Source organism: Mirounga angustirostris, unplaced genomic scaffold (assembly GCF_029215605.1).
Source record: "Mirounga angustirostris isolate CCGP_5_RB_7025 unplaced genomic scaffold, mMirAng1.0.hap1 SCAF_9, whole genome shotgun sequence".
Classification (NCBI taxonomy): Eukaryota; Metazoa; Chordata; class Mammalia; order Carnivora; family Phocidae; genus Mirounga; species Mirounga angustirostris.
Genome location: NW_026991717.1, coordinates 38,545,013 through 38,566,749, shown reverse-complemented (window position 1 = coordinate 38,566,749; position 21,737 = coordinate 38,545,013). Strand labels below are relative to the sequence as shown.

At 38.9% G+C, this 21,737-nt stretch overlaps 1 protein-coding gene across 16 annotated transcripts in view; it reads left to right on the top strand.

The window, feature by feature from the left end:
• MAP2K5 (mitogen-activated protein kinase kinase 5) overlaps positions 1 to 21,737 on the top strand; it is a 245,996-nt gene that overhangs the window by 32,785 nt on the left and 191,474 nt on the right. For all 16 annotated transcript variants that reach the window (XM_064570255.1, XM_064570254.1, XM_064570250.1 and 13 more), the window contains exons 4-7: positions 4,237 to 4,306; positions 8,261 to 8,301; positions 9,246 to 9,313; positions 15,931 to 15,979. In XM_064570255.1, the coding sequence (XP_064426325.1) occupies positions 4,237 to 4,306; positions 8,261 to 8,301; positions 9,246 to 9,313; positions 15,931 to 15,979 (228 nt within the window). The remainder of the gene's footprint in view (positions 1 to 4,236; positions 4,307 to 8,260; positions 8,302 to 9,245; positions 9,314 to 15,930; positions 15,980 to 21,737) is intronic.

The window sequence follows — 21,737 nt, the reverse complement described above, 5'->3', positions numbered from 1 at the left end:
GATCGGTGACATGGCCTAACCTACACAGGGTCTGACTGAAGAAGCCATGCTCCCACCAGCTCAGCAGGCTGCCCAGTAGCCTGGTTTATTTAAACGTTTTGAGGTCTGAGAAATAAGAGATAACTTACCTTTTGACTCTTACAGAGTTATGTTCTGAGTACATGGACTAGAATTAAAGAAGTTGTTTTTTTTTTTTTTTTGGTTCACTGATAAACTGTTTGCTTCATCTGTGAATTATACTTGCAGAATAGGATAGGATTGTGAGAAATTAAGTGAATAAACAAATAGCTAGTAGTGAGCCTAGTACACAGTAGGTAGTAAGTAGTTGTGTGTGTGTGTGTGTGTGTATCTCTCTGTCTCTCTTTTCTCTCTTAATGGAGAACTGGTACCTTGTAAAATTAAACTGTGCTGTTTTAGAACTCAAGTTTTTTATATGGCAGATTTCCATGAAGAAAAAAATGTAATTATTGATTGAATTGTGCTGTTAGAATTAGAATTAGGTTCATAACAAATAGGAACACTGATAAACTTGCAAACAAAACAAGCCAAGAATTGTACTTGCTATCCCCTCATTGAATCTGGCCCTCTGTTTCAAATTAATTAGATTTTTGGATAACTGTGCTAAACTTTGTCACATCCTTATTAAAATTGTTTAAGGATTTTGAAGAACATCTCAGAGGGACTCTGAAACTAATCTGAGTCTGGTACTGGAGATTCCATTAGCAATCACAAAACTGATTAATCTTTTACTCAGTTAGCTTATTGATTATTGCTGCAATTACTGCATATAACAGATTCTGCCAGGAATACCAGCGGAAAACACATTTTATTACTGCTGCTTATGTATTCAGTCTGAGCACGATATTTTGTATTTTTTGTACCTAACGATTTTTGTATTTTTAAATATGGGAAGACTCCTATTCAGAAAGTGCTGTTGTTTTAGTGGTAGGAGGTTCACTTTTTAATTTTTCAACCACCAGTAATGCATTACAGTTTACAAAGTGCCTTCACAAACACTGTTGCTGCAGGCTGATTTCACGGCAACCCTATGTAATAGACTAGCTAGCTTTACTCTCATTTGGAGGAAACTGGGCTCGGTGAAGTTCAGTGGACTGGCTACGTAATAGGTAGCAGAATCAGAATTAGGCCCCATTTCAGTCAGTAAATATTTATTGAACCCCTACTGTGTGCAGGGCTCCATGTTAGGGATAATAAAAGCCGGGATAGGATTATTGAGATTGCGTTTGGGCAATTATTTGGATAGCTTCAAATTATGGCCCCATTAATTTATCATGGTCACTTGGTCACTTTTCTGTCCAAGCCATGTTAAGTATCTTGGCATACAAGATTGAGGTTTTTGTTTGTTTTCTCCAGTTTGTTTTGGGCTAGTGGAAGTCATTATTGCTTATTTTATCACTATTTAGGACAAAATTGGAAAGACTCTCTTTAAAGAGAGAATTTCTAAAAACACTGAGAGACTACCGGGATCTAGAAACAGCTTGCTCTGCAGCTTCGGGGCTCACTTCTGTCCCTCCCGTGAGTCTCATGGTGCTCCTCTGGCTGTGTAGCATCTTCATTTTACAGGAGTAACCCGAGGGGCAGCCAGGGGTTCCTCATTGAGCTTGTGTGCTGCGGAATGGCCAGTGCTCGGGCCCCCGCACTGGGGTCCTTCCTCTAACTCCCCACGTTCCTTGCTTGTCTCACTGGGTGATACAGGCCTGTGGCCTGTCAGGACTGCTGTGTGCCAGGAAGGCTGCGTGGCCTCACGCTGTATCCCTACTCCACAGAGAGCGCTACATATGCAGCAGCCTGAGCTCCTGGGTCTGGTGCCTCGTTGGCAGCCAGCCGGCCCGCACACGGCCTGCTCGTCAGAGCCACTTGCCTAGAGTGGGCCCAAGCCATGGGTTTATTAATTACCACCCTTTGCTATATGGATCACAAGATTCTCTGGTAATACAAACAGAGATCAAGCCCAGTATTTCAGCAGGAAAAAAAAAAGGTCCCTTGGATTTGGAAGAATTGTAGAAAGCAAAAGACAAATGCTAACTGCTTGCTTTAGAGATACTGGCAAGTGGCACACTTAATGTCATTACTGTGACCGTGTTAATGGTAGCATAAAGAGATGTTGATAGATGGCTAAAAAAAATTGTACAATGATTATAAAAGCAGATATAGTTTGCCAGTTGATTTGGCACAGATCTGAAATGAAAGGGAAACCACATTTATTTATTTTGTGAGGTAAATAAATAAAGTTGGAAAACAGGTCAATTTCATGCATGCAAGGTTTTATAGTAGGAAAAAATGCATTGCTCCTGTGCTGACCCTTTACATTTGAGGTTATTTGTTTTCAAACTTGACCCCAAGCACCAGTTTCAGACAACTCTATAATTAATTTGTTAGATAAAACATAGGGATATTTTATTTGTTTTGATTTCTAGGACTGTAGTGAAGTAGAAACTGAAATGACTAACCTATTGTACATAGCAGTTAATTAAAGAAAAGCATTAACTAGAGGAGAACACCACCACGGCTGTTGTCTTGTATCAGTATAAAAAGGCAGTAATTTTTTTGACAGCCACTGATTGGAAAGTTGCTTGCAGCCTTCCAGAACCAAGGGGGTACATGCTGTGGATCAATAACCGGCAAATTTCCCATTAAAAAGAATACCTGAGCAATGTTCCAAATAGCCACTGGCATCTTAATTTTCCATGGAAACCTCGAATACTTGTGTGCTGAGGACAAGTCATTTTCGGACAATTTTTCCAGACTACTTGTTAACAGTTATTGCTGTCCCAAAAGGTTGACAGCCTACATGATGGATATTTCATTTACTTGTCATCACTGTTTGAGTAATGGCGAGCAGTGTATTTCTGTGGTTTTAAGGAATATAGTCTCCTGAAAGACATTCGGCTTAGTATGTATTCCAGAGTGTGTCACACATGTTTATGCCGTATGTATATAGGCTTCTACGTCCATAGAAGGAGAGGATCAGTTTCCTTTACAGTTTGGAAGCCCTTGGAGAGTGCGGTACACTCGTATCAGTCCATAGCTATCAAAAATCCACTTGATTTGTTTTTAGGACAAAGAGCCTTAGACTGTTAGTTTGTAATTCCCAAGACGATGTAGAATTACATAGCTCCCCTTTATTTCTAAAAACAAACAAAAAAACCCCCCTTGATTTTGTGATAATTTTAATATGCATAAAGGCATTAGGAAGATGTATGTCTGTATCTTCTAAAAAAAGACTTTTTTGGAATGTCGGCAAATAGTGATTATCAAGGAAGAATTTCCAGAAAGGTGGCGGTTAGATAATACGTGTTTTAAATATAGAAATAGCAAGAACTAAAGGAGAGTTCTGCTCTGTGCGTGTGACAGTGCCTCAAAACACAAAATTGGTGGTTTTCATCATTGATATTTTTCCACCAAGAGCATCACTTTGTTGTTTGTCAAGTGTTAAAAGAAGTGAGGGCACAGAAGCCATCTCCAGGTTAGGTGGACGTATGTTCGCCACTTAGCAAATTAAGGAAAAATGGGTATCAGACCATAATACAACCTGGTGAATGAATTTGTGTTTATGAAGGAGCATGAAAGCTTTTTCATTTGGAACTTCATTTTTTGTGCCCAGAGTTTTAAAATGAAATTTGCTCCTTACTAACGTGTTTATAAAAGTGAAGTATAAAAGATGTTTGCTTAAAACTGACCTGTCTTTTTATCATATTAATCCTGTCATCTTTGGATGGATCATATCTTGTTTGCTTGTTCCACAGTCTCTATGATTTAGATTTCCATTATCTGTACATTTCATACACAAATATGTATAATGTTTGATCTATTACCTGGTACATAGGCCCAAGCTAAATGTTAAGTGTTTTCATTTTGCTTTGCAAAACCCAGAGAAAAGAACAAGAGGCAATTTGAGAAATTTCCACTAAAAAGCTTTGTGTTATTTTTAATACATGTCATTTTCAAAATATTTCTAGAGATTAAATACTAAAATCTTAATCAACATTTTTACTTTTAAAGATAAATGACAGTGTGGAGGATAACATTATACTGGACTTTCAATCCTGAATATATCATTATAGTCATTTTTATGTACAAATAGGAAAAAGTATTCTCGAGGCTGATATGTGTATACCAGCAATTTACAAAAGTACTATGAATTAAACAACCCATAAGTGTCTGTTCCAGTATTCATACATTACTGAGTAATCTCTTTCTATAATCTCTTTGCAGTATTATTCCACAGTAATGGAACAGCAAGTAAATGGACAGTTAATAGAGCCTCTGCAGATATTTCCAAGAGGTAATGTTAAACAAATTCTAATCAACAATGATTATTTCAGTAAACTGTTTCATCAACAGTTATGTTTTCCAAAGGTTTAAATGCACATAACATGATGTTTAGCTCTTAATTTGAAAAAACAAAAGCAGTATTCCATCATTGTGGGGATTGCAGGCTACATTATAGCTATACCAGATAAAATATCTAATTTACTGGAGTAAATTAAACTAACTAGATTGTTTTTTGTTTTTGAAGTACGTACTTACATTCGCTTAAAGAACTCTTTGGGGGTCCACATGGTTCCTAAACCAAGGCAAATGAATGACTTTAATTTTGGATATTTATAAATTGTGACTCATGATGGTAGCCAAAGCTGCTGTTGAGGAGAAAGCTTTCAGCTGGTACAGAGGCGAAGATTTACTGCACAGTTTTAGGAGAGAATTGATAATGTTTGGTGCTTGGTTTTTGGAGATGACATTTTCCAGATAATGGAAAATCTTCATAAATGGGAATTGTCAAGTCTCCAAAAATATTAGCTTATGGGTAAGTTTTGGTGAATCACGTAGTCAAATAATATTCCTTTTCCCTTTTAGGTGGGCAGAACTAGCATTGTATCAGATACGATTGATCAACTGTATATAAATGTTCCCTCAAAATTTGAAGATTAGTAAAAAAGAACAACTCAACCATTTAACATAAACCGTTAAGTCTTTCCCTCACTATACATTGCCACACTTGGAATTCATATTTTCTAACTGATGGAGCAGATAAGGAAATGTTGTAACTTGTCTAGAAATAACTTAATTGAAATCATTAAAAGTTAAACTTACCTTTGTTAACTGATACTGTACAAATAATCATGGTATGGGTTTTTCAATTAAACGGTTTAGACTTTCATTACCTGTAACTCTCTGAAGTTGAGTGGCTCAATTAACCAGTAGATTCTTATTTACACTAATCAAGTCTCCAAGGGCAGCTGACTCGGCTAGCCCACAAGAAGGTCTGGGTTCAAGAGTAATGCCTTTCTAGCATTAAGGTGGACAGTGGGATTGGGAGTACTTAGTACATTATTAATAATGTATCAAAGAGCTAAGTAGGTAAATAAAATTGGGCCATTGATAGTGTGTCTGAAACAAAAATTATAATTAATCCAATTTTGTTGTATCTGAAGACTAAAAACAAAATAGAAAAAGAAAAAAAGAAAAGCAAATGTTGCCATTTCTATACATTAGACCAATAACAAGGGATGCAGATCATTTCTTGTTATCTTCAATGGTGGGAGAGTTTGGGCAAGTTTCAAAATTGTTTCTCCACAAAGAATACTTTTTTTTTTACCAGCTGAAAATTTCCATTCATTGTTTCCCTACAAGTCTGTTGTTGTAGCAAACTCTAATACAAGTGACCTGGAAAATTAGTTCTGATGCTGTGGGTTGTGGCCCTCCCCCCAATAAAAGATTTACTTTTCTTCATCCAAAAATTTTTTCCAATTTTGTCTTTTTTCTTTTATTTTCTGAGCAGTCCTTTGCAGTCTTCTTGTCCATACCATTGTGCTGCCTCTCATGGGAGTAACGACCGGTTTTAGACATCTGCTCTGTGGGCATTAATATTGCTTTAACTGTTATCATTTCTCATTCTCCTGATATTTCTGCCTATTGATTCCATTGTATAGATGAGAATATGCAGGTTCAGAGAGGTTAAGTAACTTCAGAGTCCACAACAGCCTATAAGTGGTTAGTATACACTTTGAATAAGAATTTTGTTTAAATTATAATTTGCTTAAAGTGGAAGGGCATATAAATGAAAATATTCATGGAGTGTGCTTGGGGGTAGTCTGGAGGGGTTGGTAGGAGTGTAGAGGTATATTATAGGGAGAAGATACTTAAAAGAAGATGGTATGTGAGATGTGATTGTCACATGTAGTCCTAGAACAGACCTATCAGGCTCCAATAAATTATTAATAAAGTTCTTCCAAGCCAGATTTGAATTTTTTAAAATATGAGACTCAGCCCCCCCATCTCTATGGTTTCTTGGATGTTATTGTAAAACTATTTTTATTTTATTTATTCATTTTTAAAGATTTATTTATTTTAGAGGGAGGGAGAGAGTGAGAGAGAGCGGGAGCGTGCTTGTGCATGTGTGAATGGGGGGAGGGGCAGAGGGAGAGGGAGAGGAGCAGATGTGGGGCTTGATCTCACAACCCTGAGATCACGACCTGAGCAGAAATCAAGAGTCAGAATCTCAACTGATTGAACCACCCAGGCACCCCTGTATAACTCTTTTTAGTTTTTTGTAGTCTTGCTTTTTGTTTACTTATCTATATTTTATATACATAAATGAGATTATGTAAACTTATACAAGGATATAGATGTATTGGGCAGGTTGCCTGGGTTAATAGGTTGGTTAGAGGCTCCCAGACCTTAGTTTCTTTGGTCAGGTCCCCTGCTGAAAAGAATCTCTAGACTGAACCAAGTGAGAAAGGTAGGAGAAAATGATTTTGTTCTAACATCAGATGTTCTCCTCATTCCAGGTAAGACATTTGCCTTGGATGGTAACTCCCACCCCATGGCTTTGCTCTCTGTAGTTAAAAGACATGTTACGTATTAATAAGTATGAAAACTTACTAGCTTTATGTAACTTCTGGCTCCATAACTTTAGGAAATACGAGGTTACTGGGTTTTTTTTAATACTTTTTAGATTTCCAATCATAAAGGTTTGAGAAGCCAATTGAGTAATGAGGCAGATGTTAAGGTAAGAGGTAAGAGTTGATGCCTGTCTCTAATTCCTTGGTTAGCCACTTTCTTATTAAATGAAGTTTATGAATGTACTGGGTACTTAAGTGGAAATACTCTGAAGTGTTGTCTTAGGAAGTAATGGCCCCTCAAGGACCAGGCATCAAATGTATGTGACTTTGGTTTTGTTCAAAAAGTTAATTTCCATTTTACAGAAAGAAGATTTGGAGTCCTAATTTTAATGTATTTTAGGAAAAACAAAAGTTCTTTATTAAGGTTTAGAGGTATTTTCTAGGAAATAACAATAAATTTGAATATACTCAAAATATATAAAATTAAAGCAACTGATATGCCTTGTAATTATTACCCACATCTTCTCATTATTAAACAGTTTTATTTCTTGTTGTCAGAAACAGAGGAAGAATACACGTACATCTGAGAGAGGAGAAAAAAGTCAAATATATCCTTCCCCAAACAATCAATCACAATTGATAGCCCCTTAACATACGATCTGTAGGGCACTGTAGTTTTCAGATGGAAGCAGCCTATAAAATGGGCTGGAAACATTTGTATTTTCAACATTTGATGAAGAAGCATTTGCTGAATTGGAAAAGTACTACCCTGTAACTCAGGGTGGTGTCAGGAAATTAATATTATTTTTCCTGGCACTGCTTTATCTTTAGACTTAAATATTAGAAGATGTCAAGATTTGCAAAAAATATAGTAAAATTAGTGATATCTCTGTATTTTAATAAATTTGACTACTTATTGCTGTGCAAACTGGTATTCAAACTTGAATATTCCAGTTTAGAATCTCTAACCATCTTTCTGGCATTAAAATACTCTTTTCCTACTACCCGCCCTCCCCCAAAAACCTAGATATTTTCAAAGTAGTTTAAGTGATAGCAGATATACAATGTAATAGAGTTGAGGAAAGATTGCAGAAATTTGAATTATGAAAGGAATCTAATCATTTTAGCTCTGTTAACTTGATTTTTATATGTTTTAAGCAGAAATTGGAATTTATATGAGGTAGTGTCAGAAAGCTCTTTGCATTTATAAATGCTCACTCCTGCAAGTTAAAAACCCTGGTTCATAATTCCCACTTTGGGTCTTGGGAGCCACTTTTCAATCATTTCTCTCTGCTAATTTTGGTGTCACCCTCATTTCTTTTTAAACGATTCATTTTGAGCAAATTTGTAAATGGCCCTGATGTGTTCTACAATTTAGTCAATTACTGTTTCAGCCTGCAAGCCTCCTGGGGAACGGAACATACATGGCCTGAAGGTACGAATTTCAATAATTGTTTCAGTAAAGTTAGATGGATTTGTAATGCTGTGTTCCACTTATTGAAATGTCAAATAAAACTGCACTTTCTCAAGCTCTGACAAGCGATTCTTTTTTTTTTTTTTTTTTAAACAGGATGTGGAGGGGGATTCATCTGTAGTATTTGCTCAGTATATGTACATATTTGGATAGAAGGGTTTTGGTACCATATTTTTTTATTATTTGGAATTTTTTGTTGGTCTGTTTCTTCAGGAAGATTTTAGGTACTGGTGTCCGCAACAATATATTTGGATGAAAATATAGACTACATTTCAGTGATTAAGCACATAAGCATATTGCACACAGAATACTCTCCTCTTCTTTTGACATATTTATGCCAGAAACATATCTACTTATCTACTTTTCATTGTTCTGTGTCTTTTGAATTCTGGATTTCTGCTTATAGCTTTACATTTGAAAGAAAAGCTATTGTATTTAGATTCAAGCATTTTATAATTAATTATTTGGACCTCGTTTTTCGGTGAATAAGGAACATTCTAGTGTTCTGTTTGGCTTTAGAGCTGGAAGGATATGAAAACTTGAGGTTCACCATTAACCTCTGTTTATTCTTAATGTTCTTTTTTGGACATATTGTTTTGTATACGAAACAAAACAAAACAGTGAACTGAATTCAGTTCTGGACAGTGAATTGAAATTTTCCCATTTAGCTCTCCTTTTTTCAATGCTGTTTAAGTATTTGAATAATGACAGGAAAAGTGTATTATGTAATATACGGGTTGTACAGTTCTGTAACCTATATACTGAATAGACGCCAACCGTGGGTCTATCTAGCAACAAGCTAATTAACCTTCATAGTGAAATGAGAAATTTGTGGCAAATTATAGGTTAATTGGAACTGTGTCCTCAGAATACAAGACTGATCGAGATTCTTTCTTTCCTTGTAGGTGAATACCCGGGCTGGACCCTCTCAACACGGCAGCCCAGCAGTCTCTGATTCACTTCCAAGCAATAGGTGAGGGCAAGCTAGTGAAGTGTGCCCGTAAGCGTGCTTCTCTATAGCGTGGGGGTGGGGAAGAGGCCTGTGGGATGACCCATCGTTTCTGTAGGACCAGGCGAATGTGTATGTGGCTGAGAAGAAATTTGACCAGTTGGGTAACCATAGCTATGTGTTGACTAGAGAGAAAAGGCCTCACTGAGGAAGAATGGAATGAGACATTTTAAACTATTAATGTTGGTCTGTGGAATGGGTATTCCTTCAGTCTCCAAATTGTACAGAAAATTCAGTGCCTTTGACTTCAGTGCTTTTCATGCCTTGATCTGGTTCGTAAATTGTATAATGCTCATTATTTTTTTCTTGCTTGCCCATCTTCTGGCACTACTGTTATCCCCTGACATGTTCACCGGAAAGAGGCAAGGGAAGAGTGAAGTAGGGAAATTTAGATTGACCCACCATGTTGCTCTTCTTATATCTTTGGTCATACCGAAGATTGAAGCTACTTATAGAAGGAAGATAATCTTCGTTAATTCATGCTAACGGTACCCCACACTGGCATGGGGTACTAAAGATTTGAGAGCCTTTTCAAAGTGTTCCTCTGACAAGCTTGAGAATTTACTTCCAGATTATCACATCCTCAGGTAGAAGGAGTGGCCTGCTTAAGCCGATAGCATTCTGGGTCATTTTGGTTATCCATGAGGTTATTCAGCCAGTAAACATCACATGACTGTACGTGAAGATGACACTGTGGAGGTGATGCTCTGTGTGTGAGTATTCATGCTGGTGACTGAAAAGCCAGCACTGAGCCACCCTTCCATTCTGTGCCCAGGCTTTTCTGGGTTTAGGGCTGTAACCAGTATTGCCCTTTATTGACTGAGATGTAGTTTGGGTTTCTTCTCTTCCTTCCCTGCCCCTCCTTAACCCAGAGTCTTGGTTCTTTTGCCAGAGGGCTTTCCTGGAGGTAATTTAAAGTCTCTCCTTCTGACTCTCTTTTTACTCTCCTGTCTCCCCCCACAGAAGTCACTTCCTCGATTACTTTACTATAGGGTCAGTCTATCTACTCACCAGCTTTCCTGCTGTGAACACACGACTTTTAAAGTGTGTCTCCTTCTTAAGCAATTTACTCTGTCTTAAAATACACTTAGCCTGGTTATTCACCGGAGGCTCATCTGTCCTGTGGGCACGAGGGGTAGGTCTCTTAGTCCTCATTCTAGGGCTTGGCCCTGCCATGTGATACTTTGCAGCTTCTCTCTTCACGCTTGTTGGGCCTGTGAGCCGTGCCCCACAGAGTGGAGGCACTGGGCTGGGGTCACTTGTTACACTCAGCTCAAGGAAGGCCCGGCATTTAATTTTTACCACTACTTTCAGAAAAGTTGTTACTCAGACAGACTCATCCTGAGCCCTTCTCTGGTATTTTAGGTCCCATTTCATCGTGGTTTAAAAGGAGGATAGAGTTGAAAAAAATGGTAAGGCAGAGAAGGGGCAAGGATAACTTTTCAGTTCTCTGAGATTTAGCTTTAATAGCATGAATAAATTAGTTTGGTTTTTAAAGAATTGCTGTGTATATTCACAGAGTATCATAAAATTTTTGGGTTGGATAGAAATTTGAAGACTGTCTGATCTAGTGGTTCTTAACCTTTTGTTGCAGCGTCTTTCCTTAGGGAAGTGACAGCCTGCCAGCTAGTGATGGTGGTTTCCTCCAGTAGTGACTTCTGTTATGGGAGGAGTTCAGTTTGAAAGAGACCTACCATAGATTTTAATATGCCACCCTAGGTTGGCCATGTTCTGTGTCCCATGTTGATAACTAATCAAAAGTATTTATTGAGTGCTACCTATTCAGTAGGTGCTGTTCTATGCACTAGAAATACAATGTGGTTCTTATCCTCTAGAGCTTGCTATCTAGTGGACATACAGAAAAACAAAACAAAACAAACCAATATACAAACAATCACACTTTATAATTAGTGTTATGAGGGAAGCAAGCAGGTTTTGAAGGGAGAGAACACTGGGCAGGAATATGTTTAGATTTGGACAGCATGCTCAGGGAAGACTTCTTGGGAGGAGAGTGACATTCTGTCAAGGCCTGAAGCGTGGGAAGGGCCTAGCCATGTCAAGAGCCAGCGAAGGGCATTTCAGAGGGAGGGGAGAGCATCACGGAAGGCCCTGTGGTGGAAAAGGAGCTCAGTATGTTCATAAGTAGGCCAGTCTGGCTGGACCCCAGGGAAGGGTGCTGGTTTGGGGGGTGTGGAGAGAGGGGAGGAGACCATTGGAGTGATAGGAGAGAAGGAGGTAGACCAGTCAGATCGGCAGGGCCTTGTTGTTTGAGTTTTCCTCTTGGCGTATTGGCATTGGTGAACTATCAGATGGCTTTCAGGAGAGTGCCGTGGCCAGCTGTGTTTATAAAAGACCCTCTGCTGTGGGGAACGAGTCAGAGAAGCACCCATCTAATCCTGCTGTTTTGGTGCTTGATTCCCCACCCTTTGCCAAATGGTCATCCAGGCCCTTCGTGAATATCCCTTACAGCATGAATGCACTTTATTGGCCATGGCAGCCTGTCCATTTTCACAGAGCGCTGTCTTAGAACACTCTTTGTCATGAGCTGAGATGGGTCTCCCTTTAGCGCCCACTCATAAAGATTTCATTTAGCCCTCAAGAACAGAGCTGTTCCTTCTTCTAGGTAGCTCTTCCCGTCGTCTTCCCTCCAAACGTACTTCTTGTAGATTTCCTGTCTTGGCAAATTCTCCCACACCCACCCAGTTGCTAACTTGCCAGGCATTCTTCACTGCTTCCTGGGCCTCCCTCAGCGCCACACCTGTCAGTCCCTACGTATGTCCCTCTGAGTCCCACTGGAGTCCATCCACTGGCAAGCTGCCCCGATGCTGCCGAGGCAGTTCAGGCTCTGTAGATGACTGTGGCAGTCACCTGCTGGTTTCCTCCCTCCAGTCTTGCCCTGTACAGTCCCTCCTCTACACTGCAGCCACAGCGATCTTGCTGACACGCATGCTGAGCCCAACATTACCCTTTATAGCTGCTCATTGCTCCTCAGAACCTTCAGGACAGCATGCAACCTTGGCTGCAGGTGAGCAACAGCCTCTCACATGTAGGCCCCCTGCCCACTCTGCCCCTTCCTACCTGATGTTCTAGCTTTGCTGATGAATGCATGGTGCCCTCAGTGGATCATGTTTTCTCTTACTCCTGGCCCTTCCTGCTTTTCTTCCTTTTTTTTGTTCCCTCTTTCATCTCCAGTCTGGCCAGCCTTGGTCATCTTTGAGGAACCAAGCTGTTACCTTCTTCTGATGATTGCCCACCTCCTAGTCCATACCAGGTATCTACTCTATGAATTTCCCTAATCCCCTGGTGCCTGCTTTTACTGTGGCAGTTAGCACATTGTATTACAATCGCTTCTGTCCCCGATAGATTCTCTACTCTGAGGGCCATGACTGTAGCATATTCATTATTGAATTCCCAATTCCCAATATGATGCTTGGCACATAGGAGATAGTCAGTAATGCTTGAGTGAATGAGTGGGTGAACAAATTTATATTCCCTCTAAGTCTTGTCTCTGATTTAAATTCTCCCAACTCATTCAAGCCTCTCTGATACATTATTTCTTGTCCCCTCACCCGTTTCCTCTTCTTTAGATGTCTCAGTGTCTTCTTAAAGAAAAGTGTCATAGCAGATTTACAATAACATCACATTTAAATTTTAAAATGGTTTTTTGTTTTTTTTTTAATTTTTGGATAGCCCAAGTCACTGTGACCATTACAAATAAACAAAATATTGAATAAACTGAGGAACAAAGAAAATTGCTAGAATTTTTCTTTTCTTTTTTTTTTAAGTTTTTTATTTATTTATTTGAGAGAAAGAGCACAAGCAGGGTGAGGGGCAGAGGGAGAAGCAGACTCCCTGCTGAGTGGGGAGCTTGACGCAGGGCTCAATCCCAGAATTCTGGGATCATGACCTGAGCTGAAGGCAGACGCTTAACTGATTGAGCCAACCAGGCACCCCCAGAATTTTTCTTTTAATGAGACCAAGTGGTAGTCAGACGTTGCATAATGAATGAAATCAGCATTCTCCTCGGTTACTCTCAAAGTATGAATTGGTCTTTGCCTTAGGTGGATGATTGTTTATTAGACTGAGCTTACTAAGCCACATGGTGTTGCTAAGCCATAATTACTGAATTCAAGTCCCACTGCCAAGTCAAGGCCTTTCCTAAATATTGTGGCTTTCTCCTTCTGTAAAATCAGGATGATTAAACTTTTCATCTATCTACCTCCAGTGTTAGAAAGATTGATGAAGCTGTATTAAGGAACCACACTTTGTTTCTTGGATGAAAGGTGTTTTGTAAATGCAATGAATCAAAATGTTATTATTTCAAGTTGTATGACGTTATGGGTATCTGTGGAGAAGTCTTGCCTGGGCATTGTTTGGTTATTTCTGTTTTTACAATAATCGTAACTGTTAAATTGGGAGTCATCTGTGGGAATACAAGGATCTAAATGTTTCCAAGGAAAAAACTCTGTGTGTGTGTGTGTGTGTGTGTGTAAGAGAGACAGACTGAGGAGGTCTGAACCTGAGTTTCCTTAATAAATTATTCCCACAGGACTATAGTTACTGTGAGGATTAAATCAGGAAAATAAGTAATAGCATTTAGCACCATGCCTGGCACATGGTATCATCCAATAAATGATAGCTGCTATTATTATTTTCTTAACTGGACTGATTTTGGCAGTTTATTTTTTGATATGTGTTTCTACTTCAGTCTCATTCTACAAAATTCTTTTTTTTTTTTTTTAAGATTTCATTTATTTGAGAAAGAGAGAGAATGAGTTGGGGAGAGGGGCAGAGGGAGAGGGAGAAGCAGACTCCGTGCTAAGCAGGGACCCCTACATGGGGCTCTATCCCAGGACCCTGAGATCAGAACCCTAGCTGAAGGCAGCCGCTTAACTAACTGAGCCATCCAGGAGCCCCTTGTTCTACATAATTCTTAACTGCCACTTTAGTACATGAATTCTTCAACTTGGGAGGACATTATTAAAGTTTAGAATCCTGGGGTGCCTGGGTGGCTCAGTGGGTTAAGTGTCTGCCTTTGGCTCGGGCCATGATCCCGGAGTCCTGGGATCAAGCCCTGAGTCAGGCTCCCTCCTCAGCAAGGGGTCTGCTTCTCCATCTGCCCCTCACCCTGCTCATGCTCTCTCTCTCACTCGCTCGTTCTCTCTCTCAAATAAATAAATAAAATCTTAAAAAAAAAAAGTTTAGAATCCTTGGTGGAGGGCATGTTTTATAAAATCTGTAGAAAGTAGGGACTGGGGCTCCATAGTTTGCATTTGACCATAGCAGGAGTTTAAGAAATATTTAGAAAGAAGAATGATCATAACTTGAAATAGCAAGTATGGTCAAACTTGAAGTCTGAGATCTTTCTTGATTATAACTTACTAAAGGTACCAAATGCATGTGTGTGTATGTGTGCCTGTGACTGCTGTATGATAAATCACAACCAGAACCACGACCACCATTTACCGAACACTTAGCACAGGCCAAGTCACTGGGCTACGTTCAAGGATGGGAAGGGAAGGGAGTGTATAGAGGAGATCAAGATGTGGTCCATGTTCTTGGGGATCTCCCAGTCTTAGGGTGGGTGTGGTGGGGAGAAAGGCATCTACACAGATCACTAACACAAGGGAGGAGAGCTAATTTGGTAGATGGGTAGAGGGTTTGAGTAGATAAAGAATAGAGTTAACAAGCTTTAAATTTCCAATTAGAACATTGATGAGATGAGGTGCTATTTTGTACACCACTCTGCTAACTGGGTGGATATCTTCGGGTCTAACTCATTTTAAAGCTAGAAGGGCTTCAGAGCATCCCCTGGCCACTTTTCCATAGGTGTTTACATAGCCATATATGTCCAGAGAAGAACATTTTCATATTTCTTAAATAACTGTGGAAGCCGGCTCTCCCACTTATAGGACAGAAAAGGAAAGAGAAGGCAGCTGAAATTTATTTAGTATCTACTATGTGCATGAGCTTTTTGTAATATTTAATTTTCTTGATTACCCTATAAAGTTGATATTTCCCCCATTTTACATTGCAGTTCAGAGAGGATGAGTAACGGACTTGTCCCAGTTCACACAGCTAGTGAGTCCCAGAATTGATTTCTGCTGCACATTTGCTTCTCAGCAAGCTGAATTATAACTCTTAACTGTAGTAAAAGATCAGGACTTAAACTATCTGTTTTATCTTTTGAAGTTCTCTTTTCTTGTTTCTGTAAACATCCAAAGAATGCATCATTAAGTACTTTGTATTTAGCAGATGACAGAGTCCACATAAAATAGCCACTGAAAGGCTACCCAAAGGCAGCAGGACTAATAGCCAAAAAAAGGTCACTGAAGTAATCCATAAGGTAGTCTGCTTCATGGTGACTGTAGGCTTCTTTGTTGCTTTAGGGTTTCAGGATTTTATTAATACCTTTTCCATCAGGCCAGTTACTTTGGAAAAAATTTTATGTAGAAAGAAGGTTGTAAAGAGTGTAGTCCATGTCTACACCTAAAACAAAGGCGTATTTTAGTGCAAAATTCTGAATGGTGTTCCAAGGTGTCCATGATCTTGCCATTAAAAATCATGTCTTCCCTTTTCAGCTTAAAGAAGTCTTCTGCTGAACTGAAAAAAATATTAGCCAATGGCCAGGTAGGTGTCATTACATATTAAGATTTTCACGTAGCAGTAACTTGTTACTGTCCAGTTTTTGTATCCATAAACTTAATAAACAGATAAAGAGCCCGCGAACGTGTCCCTGTCATAAATGAATTACAGTGGCTTAATTTGATTGGCAGAACAATTTGCAGCACGTTTTTCAAACTGTGCTAATGGGTTTCACTCCCAGCAGATTGAAGTACCATGCACACACCCTGCTGCCATCTCAGTCTAAAAAAAGTTAATCAGTTCTGAACAAGTGTGTCAACCCATGGGTTGTCGAAATGGCCCTGCTTCGGGAGGTGTCTGCTGCTTTCATTATCTTTGAGGAGAAGAGGAAAAACCGTTCCTTTCTTACCTTGGCTCCTTCTTTTGTCCCGAAAGGAACGCTGGCTTTTTAGGGAAACAGAGTAACAGCTGACCTTTGGCATTTAAAATTCCTTGGCTTGAGAAGCCCTTGGTTTGGTTTGCCCGGTCAACTGGCCCTCTAAAGCCAAATGACCTACCCCAGCCAGAGAGGGACAGACGGGCCTGCAGGCCACGTATTTCTCACTAATTTTGATTCAAGTAAATGGACACATCTGCAATAGTATAGTGCTTTTAAACATACACTGGCAAATTAAGCTACCTACAGGGTCCTCGATTCTTCAATAGCAACATAAATGCGTTTTAATGTTTGTTATAGAGGAAGCCCTTTGATAGCCTTGGAGGCAGGCGCCTGTCCGTTGCGATCAAGCCTGCCTATTAGGCTCTATTGACTGAGACATCTGTGTCACTGCAAATAAAAGACTCTTATTGATTTTCTTAACTGCTGTTCACTTCCCGTCCATGTTTCGAAGGCTGAAATCTTAATTATCTCAGATGCTTATTCAGTGCCTTCACACGCTGACCTCTCCAAGGCTCATTGGCATTTCATGAATCAAGTACTTGTAGCGGAGCCCGTCAAGAAGACAAAGCTGGGTCCTCGTGCTTGTCCTTTAATATCACCTGTAACTTTGTGGCCTAATAGATGCGCATGCCTTACAGTGGTGACTGGTGGGTAGTGCTTCTTGAAGCCCTGCTTCTTTAGCACAGTTGCTTGAATACAGTTGGAAAAAATAGGTTGATCTGGTTCTGACATCTGATCGTCATCCAGTGTGTGAATTCTAGTCCTTAGGTATTCTGTTTATAGCTAATGAGAACCTGGTATTGTATGTGTCATCTTGACGGCCTCAAAATTTTAGAGAGTGTTTACCTAATACTTTTGACTTCAAGCAGCCAGAGGTTTCTTTGGATTGAGGTCCACAAATGCGCCTAGTGCCCCGAACGTGTTCAGAGCCAGTACGAGACAAAACCTGACGAAAAGCAGAAACATTGAGCCTGGGATGTTTATGTCTCTTCAGCACGTTTGCGTTCTAGTTACTAATTGTAACTTATGTATGAGTCACTTGCTTTCTTTAACTGGAAAATATATTTCAAAATTGACATAAATTAAGAAGCTTTAACTACATTTGTTCAGCCCAGGCAATGGAAAATAACCTGTCATAGATTCCTCTTTCAAAGATGAAAAACAGTTTATTTCTAGTGCAAAAAAATAAGCGTTCTGAAATGTTCCTACTGTTTTGACAACAGACCTAGTACCACAAATATCGTAGTGGTCTCAGTTATGAGGTTCTCAGTGGTGGAAGATTGTCACAACAATGATTTTTGACACTTAAAGATAGTTTATTGTTTTCCCTTGGGAATGGGATAACCCCTGTGTTAAACAGTGTGACATTTTCTTTCTGTCAAGGAGCAGCCTTTATTGTATTTACTTTCATTCACAAGAACAAACAAAACAGAAAAACCCACCTTTGGAAGTCCTCATAATACCTACTCCTTGTACTAATTTCTCAGTTCCGTGGTGCTCTAGGGTAACTAAAGAGTGAGCAAGATCACTCTGCAGTGAGGTAACGTGCACAGCTGAGGTGTCAAATTTCTGGGCTGAACACGGACACCACTTGATATGGAAGATGTAAGTCACATTTAACGATACTTTAACACTTGAGCATAGTTTTTTATTTTAGTGGTTTATGCTCTCAAGCATTAATAATGATTTGCCTTTCCACTATCCTCCACTTAGATTTAATAAGGAATTCATATTAATCATTAAAAGAAAGGGACATGATTCTTCAAGATAATCAAATATTGACAGGTTAGAAATAGCTTTCTGCCTGGGTTCATTGATATAGGTTATGTGATATAAATATTTATTTCTTTTCTGTCACTCAGAGTAAATGCCACCAATTGATTCAGCATTGATATAGTGTCAACAGTTCATAAGAAACATTTGACTGGCTTGTGTTTTCCGATTAGTCTCTGCTCTATAAAGTGGGATTTACTAAATCTCTCCAATTGTCTGCTCATAGAGTGTGACTGCTTTCTGAAACCATTATTGCTTCGATTTGTGAAGCAAAGGTCTAGTGATAGGACTAGTTTCTGTCAGACCTTTCCATATAAAATAAGGATTAATTGAGCATTTTTATTTTAATGATTTATAAGCGATAGGTACTGATTCTTCTTAACACAGGCAGGCAATAAACAAAGAATATTTTCTTTGCTGATCCATAATTGAATTCCATTTCATTTTTCCCATTAATTTCATTACTATTATATTAAATCAAGCACGTTTTAAAGTTTAACATTTAGTCCTTGGAATGGAGACATTGTTTTCTTTTACCACTTAATGATGGAAGATTCCTTTTTTTCTAGCTTAAAAAAAGCCAAATCATAAGCTATTTTAGGCATGTTTCATTGAGAGCTATAAATCAGTGCCACTGGTGTGTTTTTGTGATGTGTTTTTCCTACTTCAGTTTTAGTACAGTATCATCTCTTTAACATTGGCCCTTGATTTGAAACTGATTAGAAATGGCCCAGTGGGTCAATTTAAAGGATTAAAAAAGTACACAGTTACTCCAAGGATGAATGACTTTGACCTTTGCATCTCTGAAGTTGTTTTCCCTCTTTCTGTGTTTTAGATTTTGTAACACTGTTTTCCTATTCCCGATAAATCAAGTATTAAATGTACTGAGAAGCCACAGATCCTAGAACTAATTCTGATCCTGCTGCATGTTTGGTTATTTTGAGAACTTCAGATGCCTTTAGGAAAACTTTTTGTGGTCCAAAAAAAAAAAAGGAGGAGGAGGAAAAATAGGAATTCTACTGTAAAATTAGCTTTAAAAGCTGTATTAAGATCACTATATAAAACTCTTAGATTCTTATGGTTCATCTTCCATCCCATATGAAGACTAAAACATAAATGAGACTGTATGGAAGTCCACACTGCATGACCCTCTCCCCTACCTACCCACATGGACATGACCCGTGGGTTGTCCTGTCTAGTCCATGTTTCTTTCCCAGCCCCTGACTCCTTCAGCAGGAGCAGAGCCCCAGTGCCTGTCATTTCTCCCAGGTCATTTGCTGTCTTTCATTTGACATGTAATTGTAACTCTAATGGCTTTTTCTTTTTCTTCTCTCACATCTAGTATTCTGCCTTTTATTTGCTTTTTTTTTTTAAAGATTTTATTTATTTGACAGAGAGACACAGTGAGAGAGGGAACACAAGCAGGGGGAGTGGGAGAGGGAGAAGCAGGCTCCTGGCTGAGCAAGGAGCCTGATGCGGGGCTCAATCCCAGGACCCTGGGATCATGACCTGAGCCGAAGGCAGATGCTTAACAACTGAGCCACCCAGGCGCCCCTTATTTGTTTTTGTTTTTTTTTTTTAGTCAAAACAAGGAAATAGCTATATTTAAAAATAATTCAGTATCTCTATTGAATAAAAATGTTATTGCACCTCTTTTCTCTATAAAGAGCTATGTGATCTTTGAAACATTTCTCTTTTTAAAAACAAAAACCGCAGCTAATGAAATTGCTTTTAACTTGTTAGTGCCCTTCCGTTGGTTATTTTCCTTCCTGTGGGCCAGTGAGCCTGATGGGAGAGAATGTCCCTCCATACTTAGCCAGGACATCAGCTGCTAAGATAATGGCACTGAGCAGAGAATACTGAAGGACTGAGTTCTAACCTTGACTAGTTGTTATTGACTAGTTTTGTGACCTAGTTGGGCTGTGCATTTGAAATGCTGTACAGTTCTGTGATTTTTGTGATACTTGATCCCAACTGTAATATTTAAATATTGTATGCTGTAGGCATATAAATCCCACTTTTGTATCAAAATGAACACTCTTTCTGTGCTTCATTTAGAAAAGTTGAATTAATATGCTTATCTAAAGAAAAAAGGCAACAATGTTTTCACCTGTTAATTGATCCTGTTAGTGATTTTTTCATAGTTAAAATCAATTAAAGTAACCCATTTTGATTGGAGATTAGAGATTCTCAAAAGGTTGGTTGTAATCCGTTCAAGAGCTTGGCTCTGATGGTTTTCCTTTTAAATGTTTTTTTACGTGAATAATATTTGCATACTATATAAAAATTAGAAAATCCAAATGAGCAAAAAGGAAAAGAATCTGATTTTTTTAATATAAAAATCTATCAGTCACTTCAGAGGCCGGACAAAGGTCTATAAAACTTTAAAACATTGTAGAAACACTTTAACTACCTTTTTATGGATACTGTCTTTTTAAGTGAGATGGTTTTAGAATTTTCACTCCAAAACCACTTTTATCTTTATGAGGCTCTTACAGTCTTATTGTCTGAGGGAGTCCAAATTTCTATCCTTGAATTTGCTTACCCAGTGCTTAGCATATGCACATGGATGTGCTCGCGCGCGCGCACACACACACACAGACACACAATATACAACCTCTCTCAACCTGTTCCCTGTTGGATGCCTACCACTCCTGGTCAGGTTGGAATGCTGGGGATGTGGGGTGGATGGCTGCTGCACTTCTCAACCTCCTGGGTATTAGAGGTAAAAAAAAAAACAAAAAACTACAATGTCAGGATTATAATGGTTGAAGCTGCTCAGAGACATGCCATACCTAGTCCTTTGCCTTCTCTTCCTCCAACTTCCTGCAAAGGCCTAGGTCCATCCCAGTGTGCTGTTGGAATGTGTAATAACAATATGTCTCGGCATGTGTATTTTTCTGAGAGGAAACTACTGGTTCTTTTATCTGGAAGGCCCTGATGGTGTGGTGGAAGGGGTGCAGTCTCAGAGTGTGGTCCTTCTAGAGCCTGAATCCTATATATACTCTTCAAGGTTTGTTCTCCTAGAAATTTACTTTGGGCCCTGATAAGGGTGCAGCTTGTTAGGCAAGCTAATGGTACAAATGAGGTTTAGAGTGCTGTTCAGACTGCCTTGAGAAATGCTTTGAAGGAATTAGCCTATTCGTACTGGCAAATAGATACTGCAATTTACATGTGTGTCCTTCATACCCATTGATCCAAGTAAACCCAGTAACAGCTCTGCTACCTTAGCATCTCAAGTTATTTCGTATGCTGCTCTTCTTCCTGCTGTTTTAAAATTTATTATTTGGTCCAGAGTAATGAAGTTTTCTTTTCTTCATGCTCCATCTTTTATATAGGTTAAAATATGGTTTCTTTTTTCTGCATTAGTAATATAAAGGTAATGAAGAACAAAATTTCCCTCAAAGAGGAAAATAGTTGCCAGTTTTTCTGACTTGTCTATCATTTTACCTCTGACCCTAAAGACAGTAATTAGCTGATTGCAAATTGCATCAATCAGGTTGTACTACAATTAAATTGGGTGTTGAATTGGCCTTTACACATTAATCTGTCAATATTCTTTTAGGGCTTGGCAGAATGGCTTGGAAAGGA